The 22,897-nt window shown below is 49.6% G+C and overlaps 1 protein-coding gene across 4 annotated transcripts in view; it reads right to left on the bottom strand.

Annotated features, from left to right (window-relative positions):
- Positions 1 to 22,897, bottom strand: part of FBXL18 (F-box and leucine rich repeat protein 18) — a 63,002-nt gene that overhangs the window by 35,549 nt on the left and 4,556 nt on the right. For 3 of the 4 annotated variants that reach the window (XM_037007942.2, XM_017664201.3, XM_037007932.2), the window contains 3 exons: positions 21,160 to 21,375; positions 17,287 to 18,830; positions 8,761 to 8,979 (listed from right to left, as the gene is read on the bottom strand). In XM_037007942.2, the coding sequence (XP_036863837.1) occupies positions 8,761 to 8,979; positions 17,287 to 18,830; positions 21,160 to 21,375 (1,979 nt within the window). The remainder of the gene's footprint in view (positions 1 to 8,760; positions 8,980 to 17,286; positions 18,831 to 21,159; positions 21,376 to 22,897) is intronic. The other variant, XM_037007952.2, reaches the window with a different exon arrangement.

A 22,897-nucleotide genomic window follows, 5' to 3' on the forward strand; every position in this document is an offset into this window, starting at 1 on the left:
AGAGAACTGTGTGACCAATACAAATGGAACAATATTCACATTAGAGGGATACCGGAAGAAGAAGAGAGAGAGAAAGGGACAGAAAGTGTCTTTGAGGAGGCAATTGCTGAAAACTTCCCCAGTCTGGGGAAGGAGATAGTGTCTCAGGCCATGGAAGTGCACAGACCTCCCAACACAAGGGACCCAAGGAAGACAACACCAAGACATATAGTAATTAAAATGGCAAAGATCAAGGATAAGGACAGACTACTAAAAGCAGCCCGAGAGAGAAATAAGATCACATACAAAGGAAAACCCATCAGGCTATCATCAGACATCTCAGCAGAAATCTTACAGGCCAGAAAGGAGTGGCATGATGTATTTACTGCAATGAAGCAGAAGGGCCTCGAACCAAGATTACTTTATCCTGCAAGATTATCATTTAAATTTTAAGGAGGGATTAAACAATTTCCAGATAAGCAAAAGCTGAGAGAATTTACCTCCCACAAACCATCTCTACAGTCTATTTTGGAGGGACGGCTATAGACGGAAGTGTTCCTAACGTTTAATAGCTGTCACCAGACTTAATAAAACCACAGTAAAGAAAGCAGAACAGCTAATTACTAAGCAAATGCAAAATTACTTTAACTATCCCCAAAGTCAATCAAGGGATAGACAAAGAGTACAGAATATGACACCTTATACAGAATGGAGGAGGAAGAAAAAGGAGGAGGAAAAGAAAAGAACCTTCAGATTGTGTTTGCAATAGCATATTAAGTGAGTGAACTTAGACTCTTAGATAGTAAGGAAGTTAACCTTCCACCTTTGGTAACCACGAATCTAAAGTTTGTAATGGCAATAAGTACATACCTATTGATAATCACCCCAAATGTAAATGGACTGAATGCACCAATCAAAAGACACAGAGTAATAGAATGGATAAAAAAACAAGACCCATCTATATGCTGCCTACAAGAGACTCACTTTAAATCCAAAGACATACACAGACTAAAAGTGAAGGGATGGAAAAAGATATTTCATGCAATTAATATAGAGAAAAAAGCAGGAGCTGCAGTACTTGTATCAGACAAAATAGACTTCAAAACAAAGAAAGTCGCAAGAGACAAAGAAGGATATTACATAATGATAAAGGGGTCAATCCACCAAGAAGATATAACCATTATAAATACCTATGCTCCCAACACAGGAGCACCTACATATGTGAAACAAATACCAACTGAATTAAAAGGAGAAATAGAATGCAATGCATTCACTCTAGGAGACTTCAACACTCCACTCACTCTGAAGGACAGATCACCCAGACAGATAATAAGTAAGGACACAGAGGCACTGAACAACACATTAGAACAGATGGACCTAACAGACATCTACAGAACTCTACACCCAAAAGCAGCAGAATACACATTCTTCTCAAGTGCACATGGAACATTTTCAAGAATAGATCATATACTAGGCCACAAAAAGAGCCTTAGTAAATTCAAAAAGATTTGAATTGTACCAACCAGTTTCTCAGACCACAAAGGTATGAAACTAGAAATAAACTAAGCAAAGAAAATGAAAAATCCCACAAACACATGGAGGCTTCACAACACACTCCTAAATTACCAATGGATCAATGATCAAATAAAAACGGAGATCAAGCAATATATGGAGACAAATGACAGCAATAATTCAACACTGCAAAAATCTGTGGGACGCAGCCAAGACTGTGCTAAAAGGAAAGTATACTGCAATACAGGCCTACCTCAGGAAAGAAGAACAATCCCATATAAGCAGTCTAAACTCACAATTAATGAAACTAGGAAAAAAAGAACAAATGAGGTCCAAAGTCAGTAAAAGGAGGGACATAATAAAGATTAGAGCAGAAATAAATAAAATTGAGAAGAATACAACAATAGAAAGAATCAATGAAAGGAAGAGCTGGTTCTTTGAGAAAATAAAATAGATAAATCCCTAGCAAAACTTATCAAGAAAAAAAGAGTCTATGTACATTAACAGAATCAGAAATAAGAAAGGAAAAATTGTCACTACAGACACCACAGAAATACAAAGAAATATTAGAGAATACTATGAAAAATTACATGTTAACAAACGGGATAACCTAGAAGAAATGGACAACTTTCTAGAAAAATACAACCTTCCAAGGTTGACCAAGGAAGAAACAGAAAATCTGAACAGACCAATTATCAGGAACCAGATTGAACTGGTAATCAAAAAACTACCTACGAACAAAACTCCTGGACCAGAGAGCTTCACCGCTGAATTTTATCAAACATTTAGTGAAGACCTAATACCCATTCTTCTTAAAGTTTTCCAAAAATTGGAACAGGAGGGAATACTTCCAAACTCATTCTATGAGGCCAGCATCACTCTAATACCAAAACCAGGCAAAGACACCACAAAAAAAGAAAACTACAGACCAATATCCCTGATGAACAGAGATGCAAAAATACTCAACAAAATATTAGCAAACCGAATTCAAAAATACATCAAAAAGATCATCCATCATGATCAAGTAGGATTTATTCCAGGGATGCAAGGATGGTACAACATTTGAAAATCCATCAACATCATTCACCACATCAATAAAAAGGACAAAAACCACATGATCATCTCCACAGATGCAGAAAAAGCATTTGACAAAATTCAACATCCATTCATGATAAAAACTCTCAACAAAATGGGTATAGAGGGCAAGTTCCTCAACATAATAAAGGCCATATATGACAAATCCACAGCCAACATTATATTTAACAGCCAGAAGCTGAAAGCTTTTCCTTTAAGATTGGGAACAAGACACGGATGCCCACTTTCCCCACGTCTATTCAACATAGTACTGGAGGTTCTAGCCATGGCAATCAGACAACACAAAGAAATAGAAAGCATCAAGATTGGCAAGGAAGAAGTTAAACTGTCCCTGTTTGCAGATGACATGATATTGTACATAAAAAACCTGAAAGAATCCACAACAAAACTACTAGATCTAATATGTGAATTCAGCAAAGTTGCAGGATACAAAATTAACACACAGAAATCTGTGGTATTCCTATACACTAACAATGAACTAGCATAGAGAGAAATCAGGAAAACGATTCCATTCACAATTGCATCAAAAAGAATAAAATACCTAGGAATAAACCTTCCCAAGGAAGTGAAAGACCTATACTCTGAAAACTACAAGACACTCATGAGAGAAATTAAAGAAGATACCAATAAACAGAAACACATCCCATGCTCATGGATATGATGAATTAATATTGTCAAAATGGCCATCCTGCCTAAAGCAAATCTATAGGTTCAATGCAATTCCTATCAAAATACCAACAGCATTCTTCAACAAACTAGAGAAAATCATTCTAAAATTCATATGGAACCACAAAGACCCTGAATAGCCAAAGCAATCCTGAGAAGAATAAAGCAGGGGGAATTACACTCCCCAACTTCAAGCTCTACTACAAAGCCACAGCAATCAAGACAATTTGGTACTGGCACAAGAACAGATTCGTAGACCAATGGAACAGACTAGAGAGCCCTGATATAAACCCAACCATATATGGTCAATTAATATATGATAAAGGAGCCATGGACATACAATGGGGAAATGACAGCCTCTTCAACAGCTGGTGTTGATAAAACTGGCCAGCTAATTGCAAGAGAATGAAACTGGATTATTGTCTAACCCCATACACAAAAGTAAACTCGAAATGGATTAAAGACTTGAATGTAAATGATGAAGCCATAAAACTCTTAGAAGAAAACATAGGCAAACATCTCCTGAATATAAGCACGAGCAACTTCTTCCTGAACATATCTCCTTGAGAAAGGGAAACAAAAGCAAAAATGAACTCATGGGACTACATCAAACTAAAAAGTTTCTGTACGACAAAGGACACCATCGACAGAACAAAAAGGCATCCTACAGTATGGGAGAATATATTTGGAAATGACATATCCGACAAGGGGTTAACATCCAAAATATATAAAGAACTTAGATGCCTTAACACTGAAAAAGCAAATAACGCGATTAACAAATGGGCAGAGGATATGAAGAGACAGTTCTCCAAAGAAGAAATTTAGATGGCCAACAGACACATGAAAAGATGCTCCACATCACTAATCATCAGGGAAATGCAAATTAAAACCACAAGGAGATTATCACCTCACACCAGTAAGGATGGCCAGCATCGAAAAGACTCAAATGCTGGCGAGAATGTGGAGAAAGGGGAACCCTCCTACTCTGCTGGTGGGAATGTGAGCTAGTTCAACCACTGTGGAAAGCAATATGGAGGTTCCTCAAAAAACTAAAACTAGAAATACCATTTGACCTGGGAATCCCACTCCTTGGACTTGGAATATCCCCAAAGAATACAACTTCTCAGATTCAAAAAGACATATGCACCCTTATGTTTATCGCAGCACTTTTTATAATAGCCAAGATATGGAAGCAACCTAAGTGTTCATCAGCAGATGAATGGATAAAGAAGATGTGATACATATACACATATTCAGCCATAAGAAAGAAACAAATCCTACCATTTGCAACAACGTGGATGGAGCTGGAGGACCTTATGCTCAGTGAAATAAGCCAGGCAGAGAAAGACAAATGCCAAATGATTTCCCTCATTTGTGGAATATAACAATGAAGCAAAACTGAAGGAACAAAATGGCAGCAGACTCAGAGACTCCAAGAATGAACTAGTAGTTACCAAAGGGGAGGGGTGTGGGAGGGTGTGTGGGGAGGGAGGGAGAAGGGGACTGGGGGTATCATGTTTAGTACACATGGTGTGGGGGTTCACAGGGAGAACAGTGTAGCACAGAGAAGGCACATAGTGAATCTGCAGCATCTTGCTGCACTGATGGACAGTGACTGCATTGGGGTATGGGTGGGGACTTGATAATATGGGTAAATGTAGTAACCACATTGTTTTCTCATATGAAACCTTCATAAGAGTGTATATCAATCGTACCTTAATAAAAAATTCAAAAAAAAAAAGAAGCCCAACAGAAAAGTCAGGGATCTGAAGAGATGCTCTCAGACGAGAAGATGCAACCTGGCAAATAAACACACCAAATGCTCCTCACTGGGGACAGATGAGACACAAGCTCAGGAGGCATAAAGGACCCAGGAAACTGGGAAGTCTGACAGTACCATGGAATGGGGCAAGGCCGTGGGGCAAGAACTCTCCCGCCCCACTATGGGAAACAGGCTTTGGAGAGCATTTTGGCATTTTCTTGAACACGCCTGAGTAGTGCCACTTCTGGGAACATGCTGCCTGACACAAACAAAGGCAAATAAGTATATTCACTGGGACAGAGGAGACAACCAGAATATCCATCAATAGCTTGCAAGATAAATGCAATGAATCTATCTGAAGGATTACTACACACAGCGCCCAACAGGAATGAAGGAGCGCCATGTGAGCAGCAATGACAGATCTCAAAACAATGCCTGATGAAAAAAACAGTCTGCACACCCATGGGCGACAATACATGGTTATGGAGGTTACAACACACCAAAACAAAACACTGCTTCTCATGGATACTTGGGGATGTATTTTAAAGATTCAGAAAGCAAACTCATATTGGTAGGTTCAGGGAGTTAAAGGGACTTTATTTCAATCATTATAGGATAATCCTTCATTTCTATTTTTTAAGCTTCTTAAATTTCAAAAAGAATGCAGAAAAGGCCATATACAAAAAGGACAAATATTGTATGGTTCCACTTCTATGAGGCCCCAGGAGTCATCAAATTCAGAGACAGAAAGTAGATGGTGGGTGGCAGGGTCAGGGGTTGGGGCTGGGAAGGAAGATGGGGAATGAGTGTTTAGTGGGAACATAGCTCCACTTTGGAAAGATGAGAAGTTCCGTGGAGGGACAGTGGTAACAGCTGCCAACAACATGAATGCACTCAATGCTACTGAACTAGACACTTAAAAACAGTTTAGAAAGAACAGTTAAAAGCAGGTAAATTTTTTTGTTGTATGTTACACAGTGAAGAAATGTGAAGCTGTAAAAGGAATGAGCAAGAGTTATATGAGCTGTTGCAATGTGATTTCCAAGACATACATTATTCAGTGAAAAAACGAACTGCATATGAAAAAGGTGGGGATCTGAGTAAAGTATTCCATACCTGCTTGTCTATGCAACAGAAATACAGAAAGATTAGGTGAGAACTGCGTGGCTGGAGAGGGGCGGGTGGCGGCAGGGAAGAAGAGACATGGGCTGTGGGTGGCTCTTATCCAAGCACATTTTTTGCACACAAAAAAAATAAATAAAATCTACCAGGACGTGCGGTGAATGCAACATGGAATATAAAAGCAGTAATATTCGTGCCTCATATCGAATTTACCGAGTATCATAATTCCTCCAGGTGGTAAAGATACCTCGAGACAAGTGCTGGGCATAGAAGCCACAGGGCATAAATCTGCAAAGAAGTAAAAAGCTAACCTTTTCAAACAATATGGCTTCTCTCTCACTTACCAACTTTACATTTCCCTGTATGGCCCCAGAAGATGACTGGTTAGCCAGAGACGGGTAAGATTCCTCAAGGGAGGAACAACCTAAGACAGGCACAGTCGCAGGGGGGCCATCAGGTGAGAATTTGGGGATCAACAGAGGTGAGGCTCAGAACCTCACCCCCCTGCTTTGAGAGAAATCTTCTGCATCCGTGGATGTCTTGCTGCCCTTGTCTAGCCTGGATTAATACTTAGTCCATAGGCACACACCTGATCATCTGATCATCTACATTTGCCCTCTTACAGCACTAAACTATGTTTTCTACCTTTATCTTGCATCTACCTACCACTTCAGCATTTTATTAAAAATAAAAATAATAATAATAATAAAGGGAGAAATGTGGGATCAACATATAAATCAAGTACAAAAATCAAACGAATATTCATATTTGACCTGATTGTTTATAGGTCATAATGCGTGATCAAAACCGAAAGTTTCTGTGATGAATGCCCTTGTACTGTTCACCATGTAAGAATTTATTCACTATGTAAGAATTCGTTCACCATGTAAGAACTTGTTCGTTATGCTTCAGAAGATTGGAGACTGACGAGAATTAGGCTTGAGATGGATTAATGATTGTACATTGAGCATTGACCCCCCTATACTGAATTTTATTGTTGTTAACAACCATTTGATCAATAAATATGAGAGATGCCCTCTCAAAAAAAAAAAAAGCAGTAATAAATGAACCTAACTGTATTACAAACGAGCAACTTGCTCACAGTGAAGGATGCAGGGAAGCAAAGTACAATCCTAAGTAACATTGGAAAGCAGTGTTCAGACTAGAGACCGTGAGGATGAGACAAGAATGTGCACAAATACTATCCTTCAGGTCACAGATTTGTGTCGCACAGGGAGAAGGGCCAGCCATTCTGAAACTGCCTCTCACACACACTAGGACTGAACAAGTCAGCAAGCACACTGTGGATTAAGGAGAGCTAGGCCTTCACAGATGGAGGGAACCCTGTAATGCTGGGCAGGACATACAGAGATCAATTTCGCACTCCATCCACTGAAGGGCCTGGAGGCAATAACACCCCAGCAGCACTGAGTGCACCTAATAACCCAAGCCTGGTCTCTAATCTCCCTCTCCAATGGAAGGGACCAGACTCCATGGAGGCATGGCGCTGATTCCAGGGCTGGGACAGAGAAAATTAAGATGAGCCTGGAATGCGTAGGAAGAGGCGTGATAAAAGGGCACAGGACTCAACCTGAAAGAACACCCCACAGGCAAACCTGGAACACTGTGTAACAACATGAACATGCACAGCATGCATGGACTAGAACCCCTTGCATAAAGTCAACATTCACAAGTCCACGCTGAGGTAAGTAAATAATTGAATAAATAAATGGGGAGAAGGAACAGCTTTCTCACAGTAGAGTTCATACTAACAATGGAGGAGGAATGAAGACAACAGAAAACCATCGTTAGCCAAACATCAAACAACTGCTGCTGACAAGATCCACAGCTGGGTGCTAAGTCAGCGCACAAAGGTCCAACAACAGACAAGGTATCCCCAGACTCTTGAGGTGTCTCCCCACAGCATGTGTATTAGTTGGAAAGGGAGTAACAGTGGCTTCACAGTGAAGGAACCTCAGACACCATGTAACATCACCAGGGGTGAGAGACGTGACAACACCAGTCACTGATGAGTCACACTGAGGACATGGCATCCCCTCTGTGATTTTCTGGCAAAAATATATCAGAGAAACCCAAACTGATAGACATTCTACCAAACAGCTGACCAGTGCTCCTCAGAAGTGTCAAAGTCACGAGGGGACTAGGAAAGACCAGGGTCTGTCACAGACAAAAGGGTTAAGAAGCCAAGACAACCAAGCATGAGGAGGCTCCGAGTCAGACCCCAGAACAGAAAAAGGCTCCCTGGGCAAAGTGACCAAGCCTGAGGCCGGCGGCTGCCTGGCCACGGGGTACTACTCAGTCCTGGCACCCATCACCAAGCTGCAGGAGCAGAGGCAGTCCCTTCCAGAAGCCGCAGGATGCCAGCAGGAGTCATGCTTAGGGCAGGCGGCCCCAGCCGCGAGGCAGAGAGCGTGGCCAGGGACATGAGGCACTGCTGTGCGAGGGAGCGGCCTGGCCTCTTTTCTCGCTCCACTCTCCAGCATTTCTGAATCCAAAGAGTTACTGCTGGACTCCCAAAGAAGCCTGAGGGAGGAAGGACGAGCAGGCCGTGGGATGGTGCGGCCAGCCCCTGTCCCCAGGCCCGCCCCACTGTGCCCACTCACCTTCGCAGGAGGGTCTGCTGCAGGCTCTTGCACGTGGCGAGCGACTCCCCGGTGAACATGTGGCACACAACGACGTGCACGCAGCGCGCCATAAAGGCCAGCACAGCCTCCGGCTGCAGGGTGCCGCTGCGGGAGACCAGGCACAGGCGCTGCAGCGCGGAGCACTGGCTCAGCGCCTGGAAGAACTGCGTGTTGGCGCTGAAGTAGGGCTGCTCGAGCCTGTGGGGAGAGGACAGCGTGAGACTGTCGGGCAGAGCCGGCCTGAGCAGGCTGTGTGTCCCGGGTAGAGCCCCAAGCACATCTGAGAGCTGAAGACGGCCAACACCAGTCAACCTACACCCGTCTACACCACAGTCCCCTGGAGCACCTGGTGAGGACTCGGACCCAAGGGGGTCTCCCTCAGAGATCTTGGTTTGGGGGCAGACCTGCCAGCAGGCTGACGCTACCAGCCAGCCACTGTGTACAGCCAGTCCAGCCGTTGCTAGGGGCCCAACTGCTGGGCACTCCTCTCCCTTCAGAAGCTGGAATGCTGGGCAGAGGGATGCAAACACCACTTACACGTGGCCCCTGCCCTCAGGGGGCCAGTCTGCCAAGGGACAGACACTCACAGTACTGCTCACCTAGACAAAGGAACAACCACTGCGGGACAGGTTGGGAGAGGCTGGGGTGGGGTGGGGGAGAGGCTGGGGTGGGGTGGAGGAGATGCCTGAGCCAGGTGAGGCCCTTCAGCTACACCTGGAAGGGGGTAGATTCAAGGCCAGAGTGGTAGCTGAGGGTGAAGGGCCAAGCTAAGAAGCTAAGACTTCAGCTGCAGACAACAAAGACTCAAGGGTTCCCCCCCAGAACAGTTCAATTTTAGAAAACTGGACCCAGGCCACCACGGAGGGGTCTTGGCACAGCACGAAGGAGGTGCCCTGAGACTGCACAAGGCTCCAGCCACAGGGACAAAGAGACCCAAGAAAGCCAAGCAGAGGACAACATTCCAACCCTTCCTTTGGGCATCTATACTCCCAGATAGACAGCAGAGAGGACAGGGCAGTTTCAAGGACACGGTGAAGTAGACGACACATGGGGCATGCCAAGGGAAGCTGAAAGGACAGTTCAGTTTCCTCCTGGAAACTTGGTTGTGGAACAAGAAGATGCCTGGATTCATGGCAGGACACTTGGCCACAGGCCTCAAAAGCCCTTGGGAATGAGCAGCAGGGAAGAGCAGAGGGGCAGGGGCAAGCTAACAGCATGCCAGGGGCTGCCAGGGGCACCCACGGCTGGAGGAGGGCAGAGCCCAGGAGGATGGGGAGGGGAAATGAACTGTGTCCCTCAGAAGAAATGTGGTGGTCCTAACCCCCCTGTGAATGTGCCGTAATGGGAAACAGGGTCTTTGAAGGTACAACTGAGTCGCTGTGAGATTACCCTGGATCACGGTGGGGTCTGACCCAAGGACCAGTTCCTCATAGGAAGGCCATGCAGAGGCACAGCAGCGCAGGGACACACAGGGAGATCACCACAAAACAGTGGAGGCCGAGGCTGGAGTGCCGCGTCCACAGCCAAGGAATGCCAGCAACCGCCAGCAGTGGGGGCAAGGCTCCAGAGGGACCCAGCCCACCGACCCCTTGATGTGGCCTGCCGGCCTCCAAAGCTGAGAGAGTACATTTCTTTTTTCGTAAGCCATGCAGTTGTGGCCACTCATCAGAGCAGCTCCAGGACAGACACAGGAGCCGAGAGCGAACAGCATGGACACCTCTCCGCTCTTAAGTTACACAACGTGTACCTGTCTGTGCAGTTCTCCCCAGAAAACACAAGAGAAGCTGTTCAGGATCATCACCCCTGGAGAGCAGAGCAAGGCGTGGAGACACCTCCTTGCTCCACAGCCCTGGGCAGGACTTCCGTCCTTCTCAGACATGTATGCGTCTCACTTGCCCTTTCAAAAAGCTTGCTCTGACTTCTGAGAGGGTCACCAGTCACCTGGCCAGAGCAGCTTCAGGCTGGCACATGGTGGGACAGGCCTGTGAGGCGTCTGCCCAGAGCACAATGGCAGCCCTGGGGAGGAGGGGCCGTGGCTGTCAGGGACTGGGGCCCAGCTGAGGGAAATCGCAGCTCGGGGGCACAGGCCACCCGATGCGGGGGCCCCAGCTGCCCATGGAAGCTGGGCCCAAATCACAGGCAACCAAACCCACCACCCCTGGAAGCTGGGAGGGCAAGAAGCACATGGAGGGGGACGAATTGTGAGGAAGGTCCTTCCCCTCTGCTAATGCGCTTCACCCACTCCTGGTCACCTATGTCTGAAATGGACTAAAAGTGAGGACTTCACAAGGGTGGCTGCCAGGCATCAGGCAAGGTTGTCAAGGAGCCACCAAGGCCCCTGGCAGACTTCATGCAAGTAATGGTGGGGACTCAGTCCTCCCCAGAAGGCAGGCCCAAGACAGCGCTCCACTACAAAGACCCCACCGTGTGTGGGGTTCCAAGTCCCCCCAAGTCCAGCCAAGCAAATCCACCAGGCAACTCTTCCCCAAGGCATAAGCACTATGAAAATCCCTCTTGCGGGAACAGGCGCCAGGCCTGGGCAGGGCGCCAGGCCCTGCCCACGGGGCAGACAGAACCCCCTGGGTGGGTAGGCTGGCAAGACCTCCACCTCTGTGTGAGACCCTCAGGGCTGCCCTGAGGCTGGTTTCTCACTGTAAACAGAGGCGGCCACACCTGAGGTGTTCTGTAGCTGTGGGCTCTCATCAAAAAAGGAGAGAAGTTTCCAGAAGGAACAAGAAATGCTCACACACATACACCCACAAGGCAGTGGGCCTGCACTGGGGACACACTGTCCCCATCCAAGCCCCGAGTCCTCAGGTGGAGGGAGAACCAAGTACTCTGAATGCAGAGACCCCCCAGGGGCTGACCCACCCAGGACATGAGGAAGGGGCAGTCACAGGCGGCCCCCAGTCCTCAAGGCCAAGTAAGACCCACAGGAGTCCTGAGTTTCGTCTCTACCATCCTGACGCTGAGGACAAAACACAGAACAGAGAATGGGGTCTTTTAAGAAAAAGGCAGCTGCCAGCTATCTAGAGCAGGTGACCAACAGCATGTCCTGCAGCACTGGGATGGCCTATCCTGACCTTTCTGTAAGGCCCCCACTCACTGAAAGGTAGCTAATGAAGAGTGGGTTTTAGTTTCACTCTAATTAAATATAAGTAGAAATTCTAATAAGCTCCTGACACTGAGATTGTGGGGAGAATGCAGTCCTTCTGGGGTATAATTCCAAAAAGCCTCACACTCACCCCCCTACCAACTATCCCAGTGGGGCAGGAGGCAGCCACAGCTCTGAGAGAGGAGATGCGAGGGGATACCCCACTGCAGAGCCTGACCCTCTAGCCCCACCGAGTGGACTTCGACCCTAAAGAATGAGATCAGAGCCATGAGCAGAGCGCACCTCTCAGAGACCAAAGGTGCCTGAGTGGGACCCTAATTCGCCTCAGCCAAGGACAGGGGGAGACCTGCATCACACAGGGCCAGAGAGCAAGTGTCGTCCTTATTATGGATGTAAACTTCTCGAAAAGTTGATTTTTCTCAAGAAAATATTTGAACACACTATTTGGTTCTATCTTTTAAAAATAAATTATATAGAGAAAGTCCTACAGGTAAATGAGAGGATCAAGAAGTCCAGAACCATGACTGCTGAGCGGTGAGGCAGCTGCGACAGGAAATTCAGGCGAGCGGCAGACGCAGCCTCGGTCACTAGGTGGCGATGCGGGCCCGCGCTTTCTGCGAGGAACCTCCTCGCTGCAGAACGAGTAGGCCGAGTGAGCATGTGTTCTGCACATACACACTTTTAAACACTAGCCAGCCACTCCCAGATTCTCCCACTCTGAAGGAAGCCACCTGACAAAGGTGTTCACGGGGGCAGGCCTGGAGGGACTGTCCTGTTCCCATCACCGGCTGCCTGAGCAGACGGCTGGAGCACCCAAACCTCCCCCAGGCCACACCCCGGCACAGGTGGCTGCCGTTAGGGCAGGGAGGGAAGAAAAGAGACCTGCCGCCAGGGCTTTGCCTTGGGGGTCTGAAGTCCCTCTCCCTCCCAGCCAGGCCTCAACCTCCCAGCCAGTAAACCTCTGGCCTACAAACCCTGCTCCTGGAGAGGCAGCTTGGTCTCCTCCCAGCTCTGTGGACACAGGAAGGCACTGGTGGGGGAGGTACCCTCTCTCCTCTGCCCACCCGTCAGGCCCCAAGCACTGCCCAGGCCTCCAGGGCGGGCCTGACTCCCAGTGGGCCCACTCACTTCCACCCAGACATATCCTGGTTCTGGGGTCACAGGCAGCTAGCTGACTGACTTGGGAACGTTAACTCCCCTCCCTCCTCCACAGGACAGACCTTCATCAGCCTTGGGAAAGAAGGTGCCTTTCCCTGTCCAAACTGTAATCCTCTCACTGCCAAGGTGTGCCACAGATCCAAAGCCACGAGGCCCCAGCAGAACATCACGTTCTGCACTACCACCCTGCAGGAGTGGCGCTGGCTGCATGGACACAGCATCCAGCCAGGAGCCCCAGCTGGCACAGAGCTCAAATTCATGGCCTTGCTGGTGAGGCCAGCCAGCCTGGGATTCCAAGGGCTGCCATCTCTGGAATATTCCACTGGCAAGTGCAGGAGCTACCCAGGGAGACAGCCCCAGGAGCAGTGTGCCAGCCTCTCCTAAGCATGGAACACAATTCCTTTCTGTGGCTTACACCCATGGCAGGTGGGCGGGCACCACCTGCTTCCTTCTCTCCAGCTCCCCAGGCTCAGCTTGCCACAGAAGGCAGGAATCCAGAGAACAGGGCTATTTGGCGGGGTTCTAGAAACTCGTGTTTGTTCTGAACAGGCAGTACCTAGCTCTAATCAGACATGGTTCTCAGCAGCCAGTGTGCACAGAGGCTTTACAAATGGTTCTCAGGCCAGCCTGCAAAACCCACGTATCTCCAGTGCTGCAGGCCTCCCAGCCACAGGGCATAGGCAGTATGTATGGTTCTGGTCCTGGGGAAGATCTCAGTCACAGGATCACATTCCAGGCCCTGGAAGACACTCGGGGGCACAAAACACTACATCACCCTGTTCGATGTCCAACAGCCCCACGAAGCAGGAAGTGTCCCAGCTGCCTGAGAACAGCTCTGTCACTGCGACAAGCTCATTAACCCCTGGGCCTCACTTTCCTTACCTGCAAAATAGGACAATAGTTATCTATGTGCTGAAAATGTCCAAGGGGCTGGTACCTGTTAGCAGTGTCACCAGCGAGTCAACCTAACCCACACCAGCAGCTGCCATCTCTTCCTTCGTTTCTGGAACGTCTCCCATCCCCCACCAGCCTCATCCTCCCTGACGGCTCCTGCTTGGCCTCCTTTGCTGATTCTTCCTCCTCCTTCTGACCACTTCTACTGGGACAGTGAAGGGACAGTGGAGGCCTGCTGTGACATGACCAGCAGCCCAAACAAGCTGGGTGCACCTGCCATCTCCATGCAACTGCAGGCAGCAGACACGAAATGAATGCTCTGGAAGAGAGGCCAGCATCGGGAGAGATGGCCAGTTTTCCTTATCTGCCTTTGAGTGCCCCTACTCTTTAACCCCGTGGCTATGTGGCTTTATCTTACTCTCATCGATTTCTGCTTTTGCCAAACACTCCCTGATGATGACTAAATGGATCGACCAGAGTTCAGCTGGAAAAGTGGAAGGTTTAAGGGGTATCAAGAAAGAAAAAACCTGACAGCAAAAATGACAGATCCAGAAATACCTTGGCTCTGAGTTTAGTTAAACCAGAACTAATTTGCATTTGATTTCTCAGGCTCCCCAAGTTCAGGAATATTCAGTTCATGATGACAAGACTCCAAAAGGGTGACAGAACAGTGGACCAGGGCATTTATTTGTCAAATGTACTTTGCAATCCAGCTGCAGCTTCAAGCTACACGTGGCCCGTGATCACACACTCACCACAACTGCTTCAAGGCCAGTGATCTGATAGTGACGACACAGGAGAGACAAAGCAGGAGGCGGCACTGGACAGAGACAGACCAGTGGGTGACAATAAAGGTGACTCCTGGCGGCTGCAGACACGCAAACGAGAAGGCAGGTACCCACGCCCAATGTGAGACAGAAAGGCTGCAAAGCAGGAGGCCCAGGTAAAGGGGGCCGACTGCTGCTGTCAGAACCCTGGTCCTCCCCCAACCCAACCCGGCAGGGGAAGGGCACAAGCCTGATAAATTAACACGGAGGATTCAACGTGGGCCATGAGGCTGAGGTGTATGGGGAGAGGGACTGTGGCTGGAATCGGGAAGTGAAGAGTGAGCATGAGGTCCTCTACCCTGCTAGGCTCCAAGAAGCCAGTGGCTGGGAGTAGACCAGCTATCTGGGCACCGTGCACCTAGAGTGGGACAGAGGGCCCCAAGGGGCCCTGGATGGGAATGGCAGTGGCCACTCCATGGGCCACGCATCCTTAATGCCTCGTGACATCTTGTGTCATCTCCTCGCAGGCTCTGAAAGCCATGGGGGAGGCCATACCCATAGCCCTAGCAGGCATGATCCGCTTGTGGCTACAGGGTTTAACAAACCAAGCTCACAATTTGTTTAAAGTCAACTCTGACTCAGATTTCTCAACTGGGGGCTTCAGAATACCTGGCACCATGGTTCTCACAACAAGTGTGACTGGGATGCACAGGACACGGCATAAAACAACCCTCTCCCCAAATGGGGGGCTCTGCAGATGCTCAGGCTAGAACCAAAGCTGCAGATCCAGGGCACATGGAGGCAGCACGGAGGCTCTGTGACCTGCTCTGCCATTTGGAAGGCCGGTGGGATCCCGGGCCCCTCACCCCAGATCTGAGGGGCTCAGGAAGCCCAGGTGTGTACTGTGCTTGGAGATGGTGCAGAGGGGATGCACAGCCTGGCAGGCTCCAGGGTGTAAGCAGCAAACACTCAAATCTGGTTCACTTTTGTCACATGACAGCTTCTGAGGGGGAGAGTGGAGGTCTGCAGAGGACACACTTATCTCCATTTTGAGTGCCTCGAGGGCCAGGGTCAAGCTCTGGAGTAAGACTGAACTGGGTGAACTCAACTCCCCCCTCAGGCTTCTGCCGCCCTGTCTGTGCCATGGGACCAAAGAAGGCCCCCTCAGGGTCTGTCACGGGGCTTAAACCAGACAGGTCCTGAGAGCCCATAGCCTGGCACTTGGCCTTCAGCAAAGGCACAAAGTGAGCGCTTACTGTCATGGGGACAATGACACACATAGCTGTCCCAGTGCCCGATGTCCCCCACAAGCCACAGCCTCACAGAGAGACCAGCTGAGCTAAGCACTGCAGCTACCTCCGCCCCTCCTCACAGAGCCAGCACTACATTTTGGGCAATTGCTGGGAAACAGTGCAATTTTTTTTTTGGTATTATTAATATATAAGTACATGAGCAACATTGTGGTTACTAGATTCCCCCCATTATCAAGTCCCCACCACATACCCCATTCAATCACTGTCCATCAGTGTAGTAAGGTGCTACAGAATCAGTATTTGTCTTCTCTGTGTTATAATGCCTTCCCCGTGCCCCCCAAAATAGTGCAATTTTTCAAGATCAGATCCATCAAGATTTTCAATACATTTCCTGTTAACAAAGACTTAGTCTTTAAGTCTTTAAATGCTGGGCCCTCACAAGAACACCCTTCACTCCACAGCATGATTCAGTGGGAATCCATTTCATGTCTGGGCTCTGGAAACTACCAGTTGCCCACCAACAGTCTGGGTGGGGTTCTCTGAGACTCATGGGTTCTACCTCCTCTCACTATGTTGAATCAGCCTTGCCATTCTGCTGCAGGTCACTGTCACCTGTCAACAGTGTGGTCCCCCTTCTGAGCCCATCTCCCCATCTCCTCCACCCTTGCCCCTCTAGTCCAGGTGGGATGCCAGGGGGACCTTCTGGAACTGGAAATCAGAGCCCCCTCTGCTGGCTAAGGTCCCCAGCACCTTCACCCCAGGGCCACCGCCCACCTCCCGGAGACACCCCAAGCCACTGGACAGGTGCCTGAGAATACTTAGTTTGGAGCACACAGCATACCTGTAAGCTTCTGGGGCTTCTGCCAGTTAGGCAAAAAGCCCCAAGTTCAACTCCTGGCTCCCAACTTAGCAGCTCTGCTACATGGAAACAGTAACAGCCCCCTCATGAGGTGGCCACAGGATTGAACAAGACTGAACACAGCAGCATCCTCCAGCGCAATCACCCTGCCAGCCACAGTGATAAGGACCACGCACTGATTCAGGCATTGGTGCCCCCTGCACGCCCTCCCTGGGTTCTGCCAACCGCTGCCTGCCCAAGTCCCGTGCCTCCCTGGGTCCTGCCACTGCACAGTCAGCCCCCACCCCACAAGACTCAGCTCCGGGAGGAAAAGCCTGCATCTAGTTTGCCTTGGCAGGCACATAGCACGTACTTAGATGCTTGCTGAATGAAAGGTGGTGCTACTCACTTCCCCTCTGCCACCCCTAAGGCCTCTGAAGGACCAGCAGAGGCCATGAGGAGCAGCCAGGGACCCCTTACCTGAGGTCCTTCAGCTGCTTGCAATGCTTCAACATGTCTGAGAGGGCAGACATGTAAACCACCTTCCCCATCATGCCCAGGTTGGCCAGAGAAAGAGACTGGAGCTGCTGGCACTGCAGGCCGATGCTGACCAGCCCGGAGCCCGTGAGGATACTGGGCAGCTGGGCCAATGTCAGGTGTCTCAGGAATGCCAGCTGGCCGATAGCGGCCACCTCTGAGTCCCCAACGCTCTGTGCCCGGCTGCAGGGCGGAAGGGAGTTGCGGATGGCAGGTTCATTGCGCGGCATGGCAGAGGAGAAGCTGGACCCAATCAGCTCAAGGCGTTCCAGAAAGGGCACATTCTTCAGCAGAGACCAGAACACGGAGGAGGGCTGAGGGCCCGCATGCCCGGAGAAGGGGCTGGGACACAACTGCACGCCGACACGGACCTTCTTGCCAAAGCCGCGGGGTACAGCGTGCATGGCAGGCTGTGCGGGAGCACGGTCAGCCCGTGGCGCAGAGTCGGCAACAGAGCAGACGGGCAGGGACAGGGAGCGTAGGTGGCGCAGCCGGGCCAGCAGCTGGCACAGGTGCCTACCCGGGCCCTCGGAGCTGTGATGGTGGGCGGCTGAGAGGTTGAGGTGCTGCAAGTTACAGCAGGATGCCACCAGCGCCTCCAGGATGCTGCTGTCAATATCGTCCTCCGCCTTGCGGAGCAGGGCATCCGGGGACAGGCAGTGGATGCAGCCACTAAGGTTCAAGCTGGCCAGGCTCCGGAGGTCCTTCCCGCCATTGATGACCCGCTGGATCAGATGGCTGCCGGACAGGGTGCAGCGGCTGAAGCTGAAGTAAAAGGGATTGTTGAACTTCATATGCTGGAGGAGGGATGAGCCATTGAGCCAGGCCTTGGGCAGCTGCAAGGCGTCCAGCTTAACATTGCGGGCCATGGAGTCCAGAAGGTTCTTGGTGGCCCCGCTCTCAGCAAAGCTGCCAGGCACAGAGATGAGGAAGGCATGCAGGTTCTCGGGCGTGCGGTCACTGAGCACAGCCAGGTAGAGCCGCACCACCTCCTGGTTGATGTAGCCAGGGGCCAGGCGGGCATAGAAGACCCGCAGGTTCTGGTAGTGAGGCACATTGCTCTGGCCCACCATGAGCTGGCCTGAGAGGATGGCACCCTCACGAGTGCGGTCCAGGATCTCAAAGTAGAGCAACAGCTTCTCAAGGCTCGTGCAGCAGGGCACCACGCCATAGGAGGGCGTGTACAGCGTCTGCTTGAGCTCCCGCACGCGGCTTAACGTGGCCTTGCACTCACCGCTCAGCTGGCCGGCATCGAAGCCTGGGCTCACGTCGATGGCCAGGGAGCGCAGGCGCTGCAGGGCTGACAGCATCTTGGAGAGGCGCAGGGAGGTCAGGTGGCAGCCCGAGAGGTTCACCTTCACCAGGCTGCGGCAGCGGGCCACGTGCTCGATGGTGGAGCCCGGCAGCCAATAGCAGCCGGCCAGGTTGAGCTGCTGGATCTCCCGGCCGATGTCCTTCACAAGCTGCTTTACCTTGTCCTCGTTCACCTGCAGGGCAGAAGGGTGGGGAGACAGGGAGAGGGGTGATGGCCCCGAGGGTCTCCTTCACCTCTCAGGTTGCCACCCCTCATGACAATCAGGGAGCCAAGGGGCCCTACAGGGGCTCCCCACTCCAGGTGAGGAGGGGTGTTCCTGGGAAGAGCCCCATCCCCTCCCCACACACTTACCTTACGCCAACAGTCAGGAGTCCCCAGCAAAGGGTGGATGCACAATAGTGCACATGCCACTGGGGAAAAGTTCAGTGTCTCCTCGGAAAGCTAACAGAATTACCATGTGACCCAGCAATGTCACTCCTAGTATGTGTGGGGAATGGAAAACAGGGACGCACACAAACACCTGCACACCCATGCTCATCGCAGCGTTATTCCCAATTGCCAAAAGACAGGACAGTCCAAATGCCCACTGGCTGATGAATGGATAAACAAGGTATGGTGTGCACGTCCAGTGGAATGCTATTTGGCCACAGAAAGGAGTTCTGACACAAGGAGTTACCACATGGACGGACCTGAGGACATCATATCACAGGAGATCACATACTGTAAGAGTCCATGTCTGTGAAACATCCAGAACAGGCGTATTCACAATCAGAAAGTGGAACACAGGTTACCACAGGTTGGGGGTAAAGAGAATGTGGAGTTATTGCTTAACGGGTCCAGAGTTTCTGTTCAGGGAGATGAAAACCTTCTGGAAATAGTGGCAATGGTTACACAACACTATGAATGTACTTAATGCTTCAGGGGTAGAACTGTGTGCTGAAATATGGTGAAGGTGGTAAATTTTATGTTTAGTGGGGTTTTTTAAGTCACACAGTGAAGTCGTGCCTTGGAAGCTTGCTTTGTGTTCTTTTACATCATGTGCACTTTCACAGCGTTCAATACCCCTCCAAAGCCTGGCCCGGACTGCTCAGGCAAGCCACATCACGCCGACAGCAAGCCCAGCAGCCCAGCACCAAGAGCTGTCCTCGCTGTTGCCAGTGAGGCCTTCAGAAGCAACATGGCCTGGAGAGCCTGCATCCCTCAGGCCCGTGGCCCCACCCACTTCTCTGAGGTAAATGTCCAAGGGGCTGAAAGACATGTTTTAAATGCTCCAAATACCCTGTGCTGCAGCTCTGCACAAGGGCATATGCCCCTTCCTCCAGGAAAAGAACCCTGGTGGCTTGGGGAAAAGCACAGCATGGCCTTCTGGAAAGCACCAAAGCTCTGAGGGGCCTGGTTCTAGGCTTCAACAGCACTGCTTCACAACCGGTAACAACAGCTGTGAGTCCCTTCCACAGTCTCCTGAAATTTGGGTTAAGGTCAGGCCTCTGTTCACTTTTATCTTTAAGATATGTTGCCAGCTGATTTTCAACAAAGAATGCAAGGCAATTCAATGAGGAAAAGATAACCTTTTCAATAAGCAGTACAGGAACAACTGAATAGCCATATGTAAAAAAATGAGCCTGAACCCTCACCTCACACCACACATGAAGATGGGCACAGCAGGGATCATGGATCATGGACTTAACCGTAAGAGCCCAAAGCATAGAACATCTATAGGACAACATAGCAGAAAATCTTCATGACCTCAGGTTTCACAAAGGTTTCTTCAATAGGACACAAAAAGAATGAACTCAAAAATTCAATATATTAGAACTTACACTCTTCAAAAGATACTGTTAAAAAAGCAAAACAAGGGAGAAATGTGGGATTCACATATAAATCAAGTATAAAAATCAAACGAATAATCATAATTGACCTGATTGTTTATAGTTCATGATGCGTGATCAAAACTGAAAGTTTCTGTGATATGACTGCCCTTGCACTGTTCACCATGTAAGAACTTATTCACTACGTAGGAACTTGTTCACCATGTAAAAACTTGTTCATTATGCTTCAGAAGATTGGAGACTGTTGAGAATTAGGCTTGGGGTTGATTAATGATTGTGCATTGAGTCCCCTATACAGAATTTTATTGTTGTTAACAACCATATGATCAATAAATATGAGAGAGGCCCTCTCAAAAAAAAAAAAAGCAAAACAGCAAGCCACAGACTACAAGAGAAAATATCCATGATACGTGTATCTGACAAAAGACTTGTATCTAGAATCTATGAAGAATTCTCATAACTCGGTAAGATCAGAAATGAACAGGCAAAGCCTTGCACAGCCACTTCTGCAGAGATACACAGGTGGCCCATGCACTCAATGGACAGATCGTCAACAGCACCCTTCCTTGGGAAACACGAGCCCAGACCACAAGGCAATCACCTGTCAGAAGAGCTGACGCCTGAAACCCACATGCCCTCACACACGAGTGCCAGTGCTCCACGTCGCCTCACCTCATAGTCCTTCTGCAGCAGTACTGTGTGGGTGAGGCTCTTGTCCAGGCAGAGTGCTGCAAGCTTCCGGCAGGTGCGCCGCACACTGAGAACCAGGTCTGTGCTGGGCACGTGGCTCAGGATGTGCAGGAGGATCTCGTCTGAGAAGCCCAGCAAGTGGGCACCACTCGCCATTGTGGCCAATGCAGGGGGTGCATCACCATCACTGAACGTGTCCTGAAATAAGGGAGACGTGAATTCCCATGGGACCCCTGGGACCCGCCCCCCCTCCAAAGGCAACCCTCATCCCGGCCTCCCCAGCCAGGGAAAAAAGCCCTCAGAACGGTCCATGGGAAAGAAGGTGCTCTTACCAAAAACAAGTATTAACTACAGAGCAAGAACCCATGACATTCTTCAAAACCCCCTTTCAGATCTGCACACCAGCATCTCTCTCCAAAAGTAACAGATTTTCTCAAAATCTATGGTGTCTGGTCAAGTCTGTCATGTTTCAGATTCAACTTACAACCACTGGCCAAGGTTCTCCCTTTGTGAAAGCTACTGTCCCCCCACTGTCCCAGTATCAAGGTATGTTCTTCAAACCTCTGGGTAGGAGACTTCTATCAGGAAACAGCAAGAACTGGGGATAAGAGCAGTGCCTCCGCCTCCCAGGGCACAGGGACAGGTAAACAAGCTCCTGTGTGTTACGTCCCCATGGCTGACAGCGCTCTGTCATTAAGGGCCAGGAAGACGTGCGGAGCCGCCACTGAGACAAAACTTAACGCCCCAATAAACAGGAAGCTGCACCTACCAGACTAACATTTTAAAATCTTTAGTAATAAATGATAAGGATTGCACAATTTATCTCCATTTATCTTATTTTCTGGTTAGAAATGTGTGTTGGTATTTCCAGTAAGATGTCCACAAATCCCATGCTGCTTTTGTGGATTTCTGCAAAAGGTTTGCTTCCCTCACGTGTGCCTCCCATCCCACTGGTCAATGGCTTTTTGATGTGGACAGCCAGGAGAGAAGGTGGCTTCACTTATGTCTGTGTGCCATGAAACCCCAAGTCAAGGACAAAGGAAGTCAGAGGCTCTAAGAGGAGTCCCTGAGGGGGAGGAATCCTGCCTCATCCCCAGAGGGATTCCCTGGCTGTAGGATGTGCTCACTGGGGGGATCTCTGCCCAGTCCCAAGATAGCATGCCCAGTTATGTCTACTGCCTCTTTGGATCTGTCTGAAGCCCCTCGACCCCCAGCCTGTCTCCTCTTCAGTACATATCTGCGTGCACAGAAACTGTAAGGCTTGGAAAGCCATGCTGCTGCCACGGCCACAGTGAAGTCTGGGGAGGGTTGAGCCTGTGGGCACACCCCACGCAGGCACCAGGGGTTTCCCAGGAACTCTGACTGCGACCCCCACTACCTTGCCTCCTGCCACGCCCAGGAAAGGGTTTCCACAAATACTGACCACCTGTTCCACAGCCTCAGCCCTCCCCACTTTCCCTTCTTAAGAAGCAGCAGCCTGACTGCCTTCCCCCTCCTTCCATTTCAAGTGCCCTCAGGCCCAAGGTCCACAATACCCCAGGGCCACTGCATTCTGTGGCGTTCCTTTAGGTCAGTTTTTCCAGAGGTAATCATGAGGATCACCCGGGCATCTGTTAAAAAATCAGATTCCCAGACCCCACCCTACGCTTAGGGACTCATCTCCAGGGACAGTCCTTATCAGGTAAGCGTAGCCAACAGGGCTCTGGCACAGAGGGCCTGG

The sequence above is a fragment of the Manis javanica genome, chromosome 10, assembly GCF_040802235.1.
Source record: "Manis javanica isolate MJ-LG chromosome 10, MJ_LKY, whole genome shotgun sequence".
In the NCBI taxonomy this organism is placed as follows: Eukaryota; Metazoa; Chordata; class Mammalia; order Pholidota; family Manidae; genus Manis; species Manis javanica.